At 56.2% G+C, this 16,753-nt stretch overlaps 1 protein-coding gene across 5 annotated transcripts in view; it reads right to left on the minus strand.

Moving 5' to 3' along the window:
* TUBGCP6 (tubulin gamma complex component 6) overlaps positions 1–16,719 on the minus strand; it is a 22,072-nt gene extending 5,353 nt beyond the window's left edge. For 3 of the 5 annotated variants that reach the window (XR_012121684.1, XM_073214090.1, XM_073214087.1), the window contains exons 1-14: positions 15,564–16,719; positions 14,577–14,740; positions 11,437–11,647; positions 6,452–6,625; positions 5,496–5,632; positions 4,663–4,738; positions 4,418–4,527; positions 4,060–4,151; positions 3,832–3,971; positions 2,626–2,775; positions 2,006–2,087; positions 1,825–1,913; positions 1,630–1,742; positions 249–387 (exon numbers count right to left, since the gene is read on the minus strand). Coding sequence is in view for 4 of the 5 variants with exons in the window: in XM_073214090.1 (XP_073070191.1) it covers positions 249–387; positions 1,630–1,742; positions 1,825–1,913; positions 2,006–2,087; positions 2,626–2,775; positions 3,832–3,971; positions 4,060–4,151; positions 4,418–4,527; positions 4,663–4,738; positions 5,496–5,632; positions 6,452–6,625; positions 11,437–11,647; positions 14,577–14,740; positions 15,564–16,304 (2,418 nt within the window). In the remaining variant the exon portion in view is untranslated. Of the gene's footprint in view, positions 1–248; positions 388–1,629; positions 1,743–1,824; positions 1,914–2,005; positions 2,088–2,625; positions 2,776–3,831; positions 3,972–4,059; positions 4,152–4,417; positions 4,528–4,662; positions 4,739–5,495; positions 5,633–6,451; positions 6,626–11,436; positions 11,648–14,576; positions 14,743–15,563 lie in introns of those variants that run through there. The other 2 variants (XM_073214088.1, XM_073214091.1) reach the window with 2 other exon arrangements.
* Positions 16,720–16,753: the final 34 nt, after the last annotated feature.

Raw genomic sequence — 16,753 nt, forward strand, 5'->3', positions numbered from 1 at the left:
GGAGCGGAGCTGGACCAGCCCCGCACCCTCACCCACCACACAGACGCCACAGCCCACTGCCCACAACACTCTACACTCGGCTCTGCCATCTGAGGGCCACACAGCCTCCTCCCAGCTGTGCCGTCTTCTGCAGGCAGCTGCTGTTACCAACCCCTCCCAGAAGGGCACACCCATCCATGTGCAATTTCAGAGGGTTCTGAGGCCCCCAAAGCCCAAGGGCAAGCTCCCACCTGAGGCTGCAGCCATACCTGTGTGTGTTTCTGATCATCTAAGAGAAAACGAAGCCGTGCACTTGACAGTCTGTGCCTCTGGATCTTCCATAATGCCTTTTGCTCTCGACGAGCGGCCTCTGCAGACAACTTGCTGTAATGGTCAACCAGTGCTTGCCTGAAACAACCACACCCAGAGAGGACTGGTCACCTCAGTCACCCCAATGTCCAGCTGGTACCCCATGGGCTGGGATGGCTCTCCATGATAGAGGCCGCTGGTGGGCAGTCTCAGCCCAGCACCTTCCGCAGGCCGGCAGCGGGTGCCTCTGGGCCACCACCAGCACCTGCAGGCACCTTCCTGGGCAGGTCTTTCTGCCCACCAAGTTGGGAGCCTCTGGTGGGCAGGCACCCAGCCAGGGCCTAGCAGAGGCTGATGAATGAATGCCAGAAGAAGCCCCTGCAGCCTGAATGCAAAGGGGCCGGGCACCCAGGCCCTCCAGGGGGCAAGGCCTCCCCTCCTGAGCTGCACAAAAGGCATCTGCTGGGCGGACCCCCGAGAACTGCAGAGCGACGCTGAAGCACGCATGGAGCACAGCGCTGAGGTGCCACGCGCTTGGGTCGCGACTGGTGTAGCGCGCGGCCCCCAAGACTCTGATCCTCTCACCCCAGGGAACTGGGTTCAAACCTGGACCGGCCATTTCCAATTTGGCTGCTGCAGGCCAGGGACACAGCCTCTACACCTTGCGTTCTCCATGTGTAAACAGGAGAACATTTGCCCACACATGCACACGTGAGCCCTCCACACACACGTGCACATGCACCACGCAAATGTGTGTACACGTGCACACATCACTCGCTGGCTCCGGGTCACAGGTGTATAACCAGTACCTGAGATGGGGACAAGCAAGATCCCATGATGAGCAAGAAAGGACTGCCCTCCACTAGGGTGCCCCATGAGACACTGGGCCTGCTCCCAACACAGGGGAAACACAGGGACGGGCGGGACGCACTGACACCCTAAGATCAGACATCCGGACGCATGCTGGACAGATGCTCCTCTAACTGTTGAGCTTAACAGGCTTAAAAATAAATAAATGAACAAGAGCTGCTTGATTTAAAAGAAACAGAGACAGAGAGAACGGGACAAGCAAGCAGCATGTGAACTGGCTGGCTTCCAAATATACACAAACCAACCACAAGAAGATGCTCAGGACAGGTAAGGACATCTGACCGCAGCAAAGTGTTCAGAGGCCCGAGCCTGCTGGGCGTTTGGAGTCAGACCCCTACTCTTCCTACCGAATGTACGCTCCTAAGATTTCAAAATAAAAGTGGAATGACCATCACTGAGATCAATGCAGTTTGGCGACACCCTCGCCCCTGGAGGGTCAGCCCAGAGGGACTGGCCACCCAGAGCACCCACCTGGCCTTCCTCTCCAGCTGCTCCTGCAGGGCCTGCAGCCTCTTCTCGCGGTCCCGGAGCTCGCGGGCGTAGCTGAAGTCGTCCTCTAGCTCCTGCCTGGCTGCCTGGCGCCGCTGAGAAAACACACGCAGTGTGGCCCTGCTGGTGGGCCCTGGCTCCTGGGGCAGCCCCCAGCCCCAGGGCCACCCCACCTACCTCCTGGTCCTTCACAGACTGCTCTTTCAGCCTCTGAAACTGCTCTCGCTTCTGGGCGTCCACAGCCATCCGTTCCGACATCTGCCGATCTGCATTGAGATAAAGAAAGAAAGGGTTGCCATTGTGAGGAGCCCTTGCCAGCAGCTCCCAGAATCAGAGGGGGGGACCTTGCCACACGCACCACTCAGTGCTCCCAGGACCCTCGATGCCGCCTCCTGGGCATGGACGATTAATTCTTGTTTTGCAATTTCCATTCGTAATTCCTGAAAAAGATCCTCTGTAAATGCATCCCAATTCTCTGTCCCCTCCCCAGGAGAGCCTGGGAATGGGAGCTGCTCAGACCCTAGGTGGGCTCCTCCAGGGACGGCGCCCAGGCTACGAGGGTGCAGTGGCCCATCCTGCACAGGGACAGGGTGGCTGCCAGGGCTTCCCCGGCTCTCCCTCTCCACCCTGACTCATGTGCTGGGTCAGCCCTGCCCCCACCTCCCTGCTGCCCGCCAGTGCCAGGCCACAAAGGGCCCCCATCAGCCAGGTGCAGAGGACACTCCGAGCTCAGGCCCCACCCCTTCTGAGCGGGAGACTCAGAGAAGCTGCCAAGTGAGGGAAACCTGGGTCCTGCTGCCATGGAGTCCCTGCTTGGCCAGGCTCAGGCCTGCTCACTGCCTAGCCGGCCCCAGGAGAGAGGACAGAGCCCCTGACCCAGACACACACCCCAGAGCCAGCAACCCTCCCCATCAGCCCCAGACCCCTGGCAGAGAAGGGAGGTGCCAGGAAAGCTCCCACACCCCAGTGCCCAGGTACCTTCTCCTCTTTGCTGATACAGCTGTGGCGTGCCACCCGCTCCATCCGCCCCACATAGATGGCACAGTCCTTCTCGATCCCCTTCAACTCCTCAAGGGAAAAAATGACCGAGATCCGAGGCACGGGGACATCAGACCAGCAGAGGTAATGCTGCCAGGGAGGGAGGGCCTGCAGTGAGCCCTGGGGTACACAGACCACAACCAGCCTGCTTCCGTGTTTGGGGACCCATGTGGACAGCTTGCTTTCTCAGAAAGGGTTCCTTCCACAACCAAGGCGCAGGGATTCTCCTCAGCTCCAGAGACATCACAGACAGGACAAGGCTGCCCTGCAGTAGAGGCCCAGGCTGACCCCCATGAATGACCCTTCAGAAGAAGCTACAAAGACCCATAGACTGTAGGCCTCCTTCATGGGAGGAGTCAACCACAGCATGTGCCACTTGCAGGCGACCAGACAGGACACAACCGGCCACCCCTGGGAGCTCCTCCCCACCCCCCACCCCTGCCAAAGACAATCTCTCAGCAGCTCCTGGGAGCCCCCCCCCAAGGAGTTCGCCAGCATCAGCCCTCTCCCCAAGCCCACATCTCCCACCCAGTCGCTGCACCTGTCCTGGCTACTCCAGTCTCCACCCAGTCGCTGCACCTGTCCTGGCTACTCCAGTCTGTTCTCAGCGCTGCACCAAGGGACCTTATCAGTCACAGGCAGAGCCTGGCCCCTCCTCGGTCTGGATCCTCCCTGGCCCTGCATCTGTCTGGCCCGCTGGCCTCCTGGTCCGGACAGCATGGAACTGCCACACCCACACCCCAGCCCGCCTGGCCCTGCTCAGACATCAGACAGCTCCCCTCCACACCCCACTGCTACCTCCCTGGCCGTCCTCCACAGGGCCCTGGTGACCTCTTCACAGGTGCCCCCTGGCCAGGGGGACACCACCCCCTAAAGCAGCTGGGTCCATTGCCCTGCAGGCGCAGCCATCCCTGTCCCACTGGGTGGTTCCCAAGGTGGAGGGAGGGAAGGCGACTACTGGTCTCTGAGATGCCTCCTGCCCCTCCTGTCTTTGAGTCCCAGACACTCAACGGAGCTACTCACAGGACTCTCAGGGGGACAGAGGGATGACAGATCGGGACCCAGCTCCTGAGGGCCGGCATGACCACAGGAGCCAGAGGGGCAGGACGAGGGGAGAGCCAGCACGGGCCCATGGACCCTCCTCACCCGGGGGCAGCAGAGCTTCAGCAAGTTGATGGTTTTCCCGCAGACGTACACGTCGTGGGCAATGTGCTTCAGAAACACAGGGACACAGTCCTCCACTTCTTTGGAAATGAGCACATAGCCGTGGGTCCAGTACAACTTATCTGAATGTGGGACAGGAGACAAGCTGGCCTGCGTGGAGCAGTGGCCCCGACCCACCTGACGGCACCGGCCCAGCCAGCAGCCACCTACCTCTGCAGCCCAGGTACTCATGGTTCACCTGGATCATGAACTCGCCATAAACGTCTCTGAAGACTCCGCTGTACACCCAGTCATGGATGAACCTGCCAGGGCGGAGGGCCGGCAGGGCAGTGAGGGGCCAGGCGGGCAGAGTGGGCAGAGCAGCACCGGGTAGAGTGGTCTGCCAGTGCCCGCAGTCTGAGCCTCCCTGTCCCGACCCTCACCTACAAGCCCAGCGCTCAGCAGGCATCTGACCAGAGGCGCCCTCACACAGCAGCGCCACCGACCGCGGACCCCAGCCCACAGGTCCAGTGCGGCCGTTCCGCCCACAGCGCCCCAGCCCGAGTCAGGCCGCCCCTTCCCGCCCCACCGTGTGTAGGGCTCGCAGCTGGTCTTCAGCAGGGCCAGCAGCACCGGGTAGTGCTCGTTGCTGCAGTTATCCAGGGCCTCCTGGTAGAGGTAGGAGAGCAGCTTCACCCCCTGGAGACAGCGAGGGGGCAGGGGACGCAGGGGGCTCAGTGCGCATGCTGCCCGGTCCTACACCCACCGCAGCCCCACCAAGGGGACCCCGCTCCGCACGCCCCCTCCCTGGTGCGGCAGGAAGGCAGGACTCACAGTGGGGAATGCAGGCCTGGACTCCCCGCCGGAGCCCAGGGGGGCAGTGCCGACACCACAGAGCTCAGCCAGGTACCTAGACACAGAGGCCGGGTGGGGCCAGGTGAGCGGGGGCTCAGAGCCCCTGGCTGAGCGGGCCCAGGCCCTTCACTGCCTATCGTGCTCCCACATCAGAACCATCTGCCCCGGAGGACCAATATCTGAGCTCCCTGCCAGACGGTCTCCAGGTGCCCCATGCAACTTCACCTCCTTCCCTGGCTCAACAAAGATTCCAAATCATTCCATGCCCCGGCCCCTGCAGCTCTACCCTGAGACCCTTCCTGCACCCCCCACCCCAGCGCCCAGGTTCCCCTCCTCTGGCCCGCATGACCACCAGGCCTGCTGCACACCCTCTCCACCCCACCGCAGTCCATGCTCCACAAGGCAGCACAGCCCCCCGCCAGGGCCCCCTCCCTCACTATGCCCGTCTCCAGCCTCTGGGCCCCTACACTGCCTCCTGGAAGGGCACCTTTACCCTGGACCCATACTGAGGGCCTGCCCCGTGCATCTTCACCAGGTGCCCCGTGCTAAGTGGACTCAGCCTGGCGTCCACTATCCAGCTCATGAGTGCCAGGGCCGGGTCTATGGGGACCTGTGTGCCCTTCAGGCAGGAGCCCCTGACCCTAGACACAGCCCCCATGGCAGGCTGCCAACAGACACGCACACAGGACCTGGGGAACTCAGCTGGGACAGAGGCCATCCAGACACCTACCAGGAGGGCTTTCCTCACAGGCCCTCCACCACCCATCAAGCCCCATGCCTGTCCCCACACTCAGCCACCATGCTGGGCTCACCTGAGCTGGCGGCCCAGTTTCTTGAAGAGAAAGCCAATGGTGAGGAGGCTCAGCGTGGGTGCAGTGGAGAGGACGCAAGCCCTGTAGTACTGCAGGTACCTCCTGAGGCCGCTGGTGAAGGCCTGCAGGCGAGGGGGCTGGGAGGGTGGGCAGGCACACACACACGGCCTCGGCTCCCAACTTGAAAGGGTGCACCAGTACTGGGGAAGGGGCTTGGCCCCCACTCCCAACCCCAGGGCTCCATTTTCCAAGGCATGGGCCTTTGGGGGTCATGCCCAGACACCCCAGACCAGCCAGAAGCCCAGGGATCACTGTGAGCCCGTCCCTGAAGCCAGGACCGGCCATACTGGGGAACTGGCACCTGCGGGCCCCGGGAGGATTCCGGAAAGGTGGCAGGCCCTGAGCACAGCTGCTAACTCTGAGAAGGTCTCTAGCTGTTCCGACCACTGGGGTCTCAGAACACGCACGTCCTGGGCGGCCCCACAGGAGCGCGACCCTGGCTCGGCTCACATCTGTAGGGGTCTGCGTGGAATGCTCCGGGACGAACATCAGTCTGCCACCCACAAGGGAACAGCTGTCCTGCCCTTGCGTCCCAGACAACCAACCTGGTGGGCCTGTCTATGTCAGCCTCCTGCCCACTGCACCCCACTCTGACCTGTTTGCCACCAGTCAGCCTCCACTGCCAAACACCTGAACCTCACCACGTGGCCCCTGTGACCATGCTGCAGCGCCAGGACATGAAGGAGGCACAAGGCCCCTGCCGACTGGGCCCCAGAACGCCCACTTTGTCTGGATGCCCACCCATTCTGCACAAGCCAGCCTGCTGTTCTGGGGGACTGTCTCCAACATATGGGCCAACTGTAGGGTTTTCAAGGAAGACCTGGTGCAACCCCAGCTCCCAGGACACAGGCAGTTCTTAGCAAGGCCAGTGCCAGCCACAAGGCCGAGGGCAGTACCTGGAACACGAGTCCCTTGCCGCACGAGGGGTCCAGCACAGGCTGCAGAGAGAAGTGGCTCAGGCGTGCATAGTGGGTCCCACACTCGGCCACCTCTGAGAGGAGGCTGCTGATGCTCTCGGGGGACGCTCCTGATACATGGACACCCTGCTTCACCACAAAGGCCTGAGCTGGCTGGACGGGCAGAGGGAAGGTCCCTGAGGCAAGGCGTCCAGAGCCCAATACGGTGCTGTGTCCCCTCCCATCACTAACCCACCCAGCCATGGCACTGCTCAGAGGCCCACAGCCGTACGCCCCACGCCAAGACACCCAGACAGGAAGTTCCAAAACCAGAAAGCAAGAGGCCACAAAGCGAATCCCAGCTTTCCCACCCTGAGTAGTAAATACATACAAACAGAAACGACAAGGTGTAATTTTCTCACAGACCACGGTGAGGAAGAACACATTCGAAGGCCAAGCCAACAGGAAAGGGTGCTGGCAGAGAGAACACCTTCCACGCTACACAAGCGGCACGCAGGCAACAACCTCACTGGGGCAGCAGGTTTAGAAAAGCTCTTGTCACTAGATGTGGCCATGCAACTGCTAGCGGTGTGCCCCGAGGAGGGAGCAGTGGGTGCATGGGACGCCTCAGGGGGGGCGCCACCTGCGGAAGGGCCGCTACACCAAGACAGGGATGCAGTGGAAGCTGCGCCAGGGGGGCCGCAGCTCAGCGCCTGCGCCCCGCGAAGGGAGGGCTCAGATTGATAGCCGCACTGTCCCCCTGAAAGGGGGAAGAGCAAACCAAACCGAAAGCCGGCCGAGGAAAACCGGCAAACACAGGAGCCTGGACAGGGGACAGAAGACAGAGATGGAAGGGTCTTGAAATCAAAAGTTAGTTCTTTGAAAAGATCAACAAAACCAACAAGCCCTTAGCTGGATTAACTAAGAAAAAGGAGAGACTCAAATTACTAAAATCGGTGAAATAAGAAGAATTACAAGAAAACAGCACAAATGACTGTAAGCCAACAATGTGGCCTACAAGACGAGGAATCCCTGAAACAGAAGCAAAACTCATTCACGAGACAGAAAATCCCAACCCCCGTAACAGGGACCCTGAACCTGTGACCAGAGCCCCTGTGCGGCCGAGCGCCTCCCGGGGGGGCCCCCCTGACTGCGGAGGCTTCCGCTCCAGGGCGCAGCCCCTCTGCGTGAGGCTCCAGCTCGGGAACAGAGCCAGGCAGCCCCTCCCGTGAAGCTCCTGCTAGGAAGCCATTGCAGTAGGTGACTGACTGCTGAGTGACCCCACCTCTCCCTTCCTGCATCTCGATTTTCCACTTCAGATTCACCAGGAAAGAGTGAACCCATGAAACCCTAGCCCCCCCACCCTCAACCCCAAAAAAGGGAGAGTCCCAGGTCCATGCTCTGCTGTGCACCCTCCAAGACTCATGAATGATAAACCTTGTCTTTCAAACTCCCTGGTAGCTTCTTGCTGAGAAGTGTCCCAGGTGCGTCCTACAATCACAGCACCCCCCAGGGCTGGCCCAGCCACCACACTGGCCTAGTGATGGTGGAGGGGATGCCGGCGGGCCGCCCATGAGGAAGTAAAGGCTGAGTGAGTGCCTCAGGCGCCCTACCAACAGCACCACTGCCACACACCCAGCAGGCTAAGGTGGTAAGTGTTATTTATGTGCACTTTACTGCAGTTCAAAAAAATTAAAACAACAAAAGCCCTCAATAAAGAAAATTCCAGGATCAGACGGTTTCACTGGTGAATTTTACCAAACAATTTAAGAACTAACACCAATTCTTCTCAAAGTCTTCCACAAATTGAAGAAGAGGGGACACTAATTCTGAGGCCAGTACTGCCCCGCTTCCACAGCCAGAGGAACACATCACAAGGAAAGCGAACTACAGGCTAGTACCCCTTGCGAACACCGATGCGGACCCCTGACCGACACCAACAGACCAGACGCAGCCGCAGAGCAAAGGATCGTGCGCCACAGCCGGGCGGCTCTTGTCTCAGGAGTGCAGAGGGTTTCACACAGGAAGACCCGTCGGCGTGACACACCCACACTGGCAGAGCAGAACAAACGGAAAACACACTATCACCTGGGAGGAAAAGGCACCTGACAAAACTCAACGCCCCTTCATGATGAGACGCTCAATGATCAGGAAATGCAGGGCACCCCCTCCACACGCTCAGGGCATCTGTGACCAGACCACAGGGAGCATCGCACCCAACAGTGAGAGACTGAGAGCTTTCCCCTGGGGCCACAGACAAGGCAGAGGCGCCCACGCTAACCACTTCTGTTCAAAACAGCACCGGAGGTCCTGGCCAGGGCGATTCAGCCGGAAGACACAAAAGGCATCCGAGTCGGAAAGGAAGAAAATTATCTGTCTGCCGATGACATGATCTTATATGCAGAAAACTACAGAATCCACACACACACACACACACAAACTGTCAAAACCAATAGATTCAGCAAAGCTGCAAGGTGCAAAATCAATGCACAAAAATCACTTGGATTACTCTACACTAGCAATGAAAGATCTGAAAAGGAAATTAAAACAATTCCATTTACTATAGCAATACAAGAATGAAATACTTAGGAATAATTTAACCAAGGAGGCAAAAGACTTGTTACGACAGTGAAAACCAGAAAACGTTGCCAAAAGAAACTAAAGACCTGAATAAATGGAAAGGCTTCTGTGTTCATGGGCAGGAACACGAATGTTAGGATGACAGCGCCAGCCAAAGTCCAATGGCGGGCTTTTTCAGAAATAGAAAAAAATCTATACTAAAATTAATACGGAATTGTAAGACAGTAACAAATAAAAAAATATAATAACAAACATAACAAAATAAAGAAAACAAAAAAAAAGAAAAAAGGAAAAGTTGGAAAACTCACCCTTCCCAAGTTCAAAACTTACTACAAAGCTACAGTAAACAAAACAGTATGATCCTGACATAAAGAGACACACAGAGCAATGGAATAGAACAGAAATCCCAGAAATAAAATACTCACACGTTTCATTCATTCCCAACAAGGGTATCAAAACCATTCAATAGGGAATGAAAAGTCTTTTCAACAAATGATGCCGGGAAAACTGGACACACATACGCTAAAGTTTTAAGTTGGATCCCCCTTATTTGCCACAAATTAACTCAAAAAAGATAAATGCTCAAACTTAAGGGCTAAAACTATGAAACTATAGAAGAAAACACAGAAGCAAACCTTCACAACCTTGGATTTGGCAGTTTCTTAAGTATAACACCAGAGGCATAGGCAACTAAGAAAATATAAAATGGGCTTCACCAAAATCAAAAACTTCTGTGCTTCAAAGGAAACTACCAAGAGTGAAAAATACAACCCACATAATGGGAGATGTCTGCAAATCATGTGTCAGACAAGAGATCAACACCCAGACTGTATAAAGAACCTACAGTTCAACAACCCAACTCAAAAACGGACAAAAGACACAAACAGACACTTCTTCAAAGATATACAAATGGCCAATAAGCATGAAAATACCACTAATCATTATGGAAATGCAAATTGAAACCACCGTGAGACACCATTTTACACCCACTAGAATGATTGTTACCCACAAGAAAAACCTGAAAGTCGTAAGTGCGGGTGGATGTGGAGACTCTGGAGCCCTGGTGCCCTGCAGGGGGAATGTAAACCGGTGCTGCTGCGGCAAACCGTGTGCAGGCTCCTCAGTCAGTCAAGCACAGAATTATGCCGGCACCCAGCAATCCCACTGCTAAGTACACACCGGAAGCAGGGACTCAGACTCTTGCGCAGCAGCATTATTCACAAAGGCCAAAAGCTGAAATCAACCCATGTGCACACCAAAAGATGAACGGATACACATAACAAATGCACACATGAAATACTATTCAGCCTAAAAGGGGGGCCGTCTGACACCTGCTGCGGCATGGATGGGCCCAAGGACACTGCTCAGTGGAGTGCGCCAGTCTCAGAAGGACAGACATGGCGGGACCACTCGTGTGAGGCGCGGAGAGGCTCCCTCCACGGAGGCCGAGGGAGGAGTTTTGGGGGTCCGTTCAATGGGGACAGAGCTTTCATTTGGGAAGGTGAATTTTGGAAATAAAAAGTGGTGGTTATACAACACTGAACGTAACTGATGCCACTGAATAGTATACTTATAAGTGTTTAAAATTATAAATCTTAAGTTCCATATATTTTGCCACAATATAAAAGGAGGGAGTGCTCATTCCACACAATAAGGGCTTTCACACGACGACACCACGAGGCCAGGAAAGCGGTGTTCCAGAAGTCTCCCGGCGGGGGGGGCCTCAGCACCAGCGCCGCCCACACACAGCATGGCTCTGGGCCGACTCCAGATGTGCCCCTGGCACACACTCAAGTCCCAGAACAGCCACTACAGCAGAATCTGAATTTACAGAGTTTGGACTCTTGCATGAAAGAAGGCAGCTGCAGAATGACATGTCCAGCAGCTTCATTTGGGTAAATATTATTCATTTACTTTATAAGCTCCCAGCAAGAGGCAAAAGGCTAAATAAACTGACTACTGCCCAGAATGAGTGAAGCCCTATCCACTGGCCAGGAGATATGTCCAAAAAGAGAGAGAAAAGCCAGCACCAGAGGCCCAGCATCCTGTGGCCCATCCCTGCGAGGCAGGTCAGCACTCTCTCCGAGTGCAGGGAAGGCCTGGAAGGACCCCTCAGCATTTTCTGGGACAGGCATGGAAATATGAGTACATCTCCATTGTTTTACCGACAGCAATTAACATCCTACTTGAGTTCAGTTTTGCAAAGGATGCCAACAAATTAATACTTTGTAGAACGGAAATGAGAAGACCACTCCAGGAATCACCACACTCCGCCGTGACACTCAGGGGCTTGCATCTGGGGCCACACGCTGACTGCGGGGGGCCTCAGTCTAGCCTGTAAAGGGCTTAGAGTGTAAGCCACCAACACAGTGCTAGGGCCATTACCACATGAGGAACTTCCTTACCTGGCAGAGGGAAAACGTGGCAGACACGACACCAATCAGGACATTGAGAGCGTCCTTCACCAGCTCGTGCTCCTTCACCAGGACAGGCTGTGGGGCCTGCAGGAGTCCCCCGCCCAGCACCTGCAGCTCCCCTTGGCGGAGCCCCCAGAATTTGTCGAAGGCGTCCCTTCCTGCCTCGGTGAGGTAGGGCTCGTCTCTGTGGCCAGGGGGGCTGTGTGGGAGACGGGGGTGGGTGGTCAGCAGGCAGAGCAACAGGCACCTTAGCTACATGACGAAGGCAAGAGAAAGGGTCAGAAGTACAGACCGGGCACAAATCCCAACCGACCACCAGCCCTTCAGTCCTCATCCAGCAGGCTCAGTGCTGGCTGCCACTGAGCCCATCAGGATGACCGCAGAAACACAGCGGTGCCCTCTCACCCTGTGGCCACATGGAGTCGGGAGGCCAGTGGGAACGCATTCCCGGAATGCACCCCCCAGCTGGAGGGAGGAAGTCCCCTCCTCCCTCCAACAGCCCCCAGAGATGGCCAGCGGGCCCCCTCGCTCGTCCTCCTCCCGGGCTTCCCCACACAGCAGCCCTGCCAACACCCTTTCCCCAAAAGTGATGCTCTTCCCCCAACTTTCCCTTGGCTTTGCTACAACTTGCAAGTCCTGAATTGCGATTCCTCTGCCAGTCGCAAATGAACCTAAGAGAGTATTGTTTATCTTTCAAGACAAAAGTCATTTTTCCACCAGGTAATGGCTCTAAGCTATAGGAAGTTCTAACATGGAGGTGGGGTCTGACTACCAGCACATTTCCAACTTCACATCAAGCATGAGGTACAAGGTAGAGAACAATACATCTTAGAACTTGCCAAATCAAAAGTGCTTTTTAGCTGCACCATGACTGACCCTTTGTCATTCAGCAGGTGTCTGAGTGCGGGGGGAGCAGTCCTGGGAACAAGTCCATCCCTCAAGGGGGCGGGTGGCACAGACGGAAGCCACGAGGAGAGGACACTGAGCCCAGGACCGCCTCAGAGACACAGGAGACGCAGGCCACATCCCGGAGCTACGGCAGCAGCAGAAGCCAGCCAGTGGGAGGCCCAGAGACAAGAAGAGAGAGGGGAGCTCAGCAGTTGGGGGTGGGGGAGCAGAGAGGTAACGAGGTCACAGGAGCGCTGACCATCACTGTAGACAAGGGACAGCTGTGAAGCTCAGCAGGCGGAGCAGTGATGTGCTCTGATTTCTGTCCCAGAAAGGTGACACTGGTTGTGTGGAGGATGGGCTAGAGGGGACAGGAGGAAGTCAGTGGGCAGGGCTTGGCCAGACAAGGGACACCTGCCCAAACTCCCTCAGGGCAAGAAGAGTGTGAGGGAAAGAAAACCCTCTGAAGCTTCAGCATCCTGAGTGCCCCTCCAGACAGTCTCTCAGGACAGGTGTGCACACGTGGGTGCTGCCACCCCAGGTGCTCTCACCCCAACTCGTCTAGGGCCAGACCCAGCACCACTGGGGCCAGCTGTGCACCCCTTGGTGACTCAGAGGTGAGGAGAAAAACCCATGAAGGAAAACACCCCATTCACTCATCCCCACGGGGAACTCAGCCCTTAACATAAGAGAACTGCTCCCCCCAAACGGGTGTTGGCCGCAGAGAGAGCGGAGCAACCCCAGCTGCGGGGAGGGCGGCCTTCGGACCAACACTGCCTCTCAGGGTGTTACAGAGGGGAGGGGGGTCTTCCAGGGGTCTCAAGGCAAAGAGAGCCTGACAGTGCAGAATTCCATACATGGAGCTCTGCTTCTGGGGGGGTGGCAGCTTCCTAACTGCCCACAGGCAGAGCTCACTGCAGGAAAGCAGGGGACTGGAATTCAAATTGAAACAAGTCCAACAGATCCGCCAAATGAACTCAAGAGAGGCCTCAGGGCTCAGGGCTCAGCAGGATCAGGTCACCGTCTTGCGGGGGGCGCAGCCCTGGGGAGGGGGTCTCCCCGCAGAAGCCGCCCATGTGGAGCATCGGCTGCAATCCCTGCAGGAAGCATGGTGGTATTCCTGACCCCTGGAGACCAGGTGAACGATTATGACTTCTGAACAGCACCCTGAACGAACAGCAACCTGAACAACTAGGCCTAGAAAAGCAGTAATAAATGAAATGCCACCAAGTATTTACAAAAGAAAATGGTGATTTTTGGGGCCAGTTTTGAGACATGTCAAAGGCTGACAGAGAGCAGGATAGTTAAGACTTGTTTTGTACACACAAGACAGGACTGAAGATCTAACCAGAAAGTACAGGCAGAGAAGCCCCTCCAAGACAAGACAACTGCCAACACCAACGGTGCTCAGGGAAGCAGGGGGCGGCTGTCCCTGGAGGAATCCGCACTGGGGGCAGATGACTACGCCAGGAAAGCTGCCGGCATGCAGTCGGCGCTTAATAACTGCGCATCCCTAGGCATGTGCCCATCCTAAGGAGACCATAGGCTGCATCAGATGGTGCTCGGGCCCCACTAACTCCAACTCTTTCTTCAGTGTCCCCCAAACTGGCATTCCACAGAACTGCCAGCAGTTAACACTGGACCAGAATCCCATGACCAAGCATTTGGGTCCTGCATGGCCATTCTGGGAGGTTCCAAGACACTAGCACTTTGCAGAGACTCTGAGAGGTCCTGAGTGCAGAGGCCTCTGGACTGGATAAGCCCAGGGCATAAGCTGCTGGCACCACCTGGGCAAACACTGCTCAACCGGACTCAGCCAGAATGGCTCCAAACATAGGGGGCAGTGGACATGAGAAAAGTTCCTTGTCAGCACCCCATACCCTGGATGCATTTCTTCCTGGCACTGACCACACAGCGTAGCAGGCTGCCCTTGGACACCTCTGCCTGGAAGCCCTCATAGAAAGGACATAATTTGGTTGCAAACTGAGTGCTCTAAGGAGAAAATGTGATTTTCAGAGGTTACCGGCATGGTGGGAACCTCCACAAAGCCTGGAAGTTCTTTCTCTTCTGCATTTCTCTCAACTCCCAGGACACAGGCAATGTCATACACTGGCTTGGCTGAAACTTCCAGGGTCCTAATCCCGTCACAGCTGCTTCTATTACAACCATCTGAGCTCTGAGCAAAGGTCATGTTCACACAATGGGGAAGAAGTAAGACATGTCAAGGCAAAGGCTCATACCATCCAACCTGTTCCCAGCACCTCTTCTTGCTGGCCTCATAGGTAAGCACAGCATCCCACGGGTCGACGTCCGGAGTCACGCCTGCTTCAGACTGGGAATCAGGTGTCAGATTGGATGCTGACTGGAACCCTTCATCTTCCGACTGATCCACACTCTGAGGAACCTGGAGACCACAGGAAAGAAGGAAAGAGCACATATGCCTTTATGTCTATATTTCACCTGTGTGAGCACAATTTCAGAACTTTTCCACACACTTCCATTGCTCATGATGGGAAAGACCCAGCAGAAGGTTTCACCTATTTTTCTCAAGCATGTATGTATTACACAACGTTTTCACCCCAACTGAACCATTTAAGGAATTGATTTATTACAGTTATCAACTTCCAATTTCATGCAATACATAAGCCTCAATGTAACTTAGAATGAAATGCTTCTGATCTGGAAATTCCACTTTGGGAAACCCAGCATAAAAAACTCATACCAGACAACTGAAATAATTTACATAGCCCAAGATGTTGACTATAGCATTATTTATATCTGGAAATAACTTAAATATCTTATATTGGGGGGATGACTGAGTAATAGTAGTGTATCCTTTCAGCAATGCTTATAAAAACACAGAATACAAAGGCCAATGATGATTAATAATGCAGGAAAAATCCCATGTTATAGGTGGGAAAATGTATATAAAAGTGCATGTATAGTATGAACAAATATTCCTTGCCACCATGGCTATTGAACACTTGAAAGGTGACTTATGCCACTTTTTATTTCATCTTAAGTTTAAGTAGCAGCTCTAGAGAGCAGAAAAGTTACTTAACTAACCACATCCCTTGTTGGATAAAAGATGAGAAGCGGCATGTAGCTTTGGCCTACAGGGGGGCCCTCCAGGACTTAGGAGCTACTGACTTTACCAGAACAAAAGGGAAGTCAAAAGAGGCATTTCTAACAGGCTTGGGAGCTGGAGGCAGGAACACAAACACCACCTTAATAGCCAGTCCAGAGAGGTCCGCGCTGTCCAGCACCGGGGGCACGTCCAGTCGGACATCCATGTCGTATGTGCGGCTGTGCACAAGGGCACCGAAGAGCGAGACCCGGGTGTCTCTCTCAAACCCGTCACCGCAAGGGTCACCATATGAGAAGAGCCCAACAGTGGGCAAGCTGGTGCCCGGCGCCGACTCCATCACTTGAAGCGCTTTCTGGATCATGTCCTGACATAAATACTCCTCTCTGGAGATCAGAGATTGAACATCCATCTCAAATACACTCAGGTCGTAGCAGTCGTAGCCGCTGTAAGGGACGTTTCTGCCAACGTGCTTGTTGTTGAAGAAGTAGTCCCGCTTTCGCGGCAGTGCTCGAGGGGGGCCACTCCCTGCCAGCTGAACCAGGAGGTCCAAGACAGACTCCACCTCCGCGAGGGGACAGCAAGGGGCTGCTTCGAGCTCCTCCACAAGCTCCTCCAAACGGTCAGCCTCGGGGCCAAGGCCACCCACTCTCAGGTCGAAGGACAGCATGAGGATCTTGTTTTTCACCGGGAGTTTTGAGAGATCTGGCTGCTGCTTATGAGTCTCATCTTGGAAAAGATTTGTGAAAAGAGCATTGTAGGCCACCCTTTTGAGGCTCCGCTTGGCCCTCCTCCGGCTCACGCCGCGCTGGCCCAAGCGAGGCTTGGCAGCGGGCAGGAGAGCCTCGCACAGGTCACCGAACAGCTGGGTGATGCTGGCCATGCCCAGCCCTTCTCAGCAGCCGCCGGGCTGCGCGCGGGCCTCCGGGCGGCTCAGTCCCCGGCTTTCAGTCTTGAGGCTGCGGCCCCCGGCCCGCGGGCGCAGCCGCCTGCGCTTCTCCGACGCCGTAGCCGCCCCTCAGGGCTCAGAGCCCGGCCCGCGAAACGGCGTGCGCGCCCGGCTTTGCCCGCCGTCTCGGGGCCCCAGAGGAGGACGCCCGTCCGGGCGGGGAAGGGCGCTGTCCGAGGACGGGGTGCAGGCCGGCGCCCAGACAGGGTCCGTAAGCTCAGCCCGCCCCCACCCACCAGCCTGACCCCAAAACTGGGCTCCCGCCGCTGTTGCGTCACTGCCACGCGACCGGGGAAATCGAGTAGGCGCGCCAGAATTGCGTCACGGCGAAGGCCAGAGACGCGCGCCGAGGAGCGGGGCCTGGGCGGACGGGGGCGGGGCCT

Source organism: Manis javanica, chromosome 10, assembly GCF_040802235.1.
Source record: "Manis javanica isolate MJ-LG chromosome 10, MJ_LKY, whole genome shotgun sequence".
NCBI lineage: Eukaryota > Metazoa > Chordata > Mammalia > Pholidota > Manidae > Manis > Manis javanica.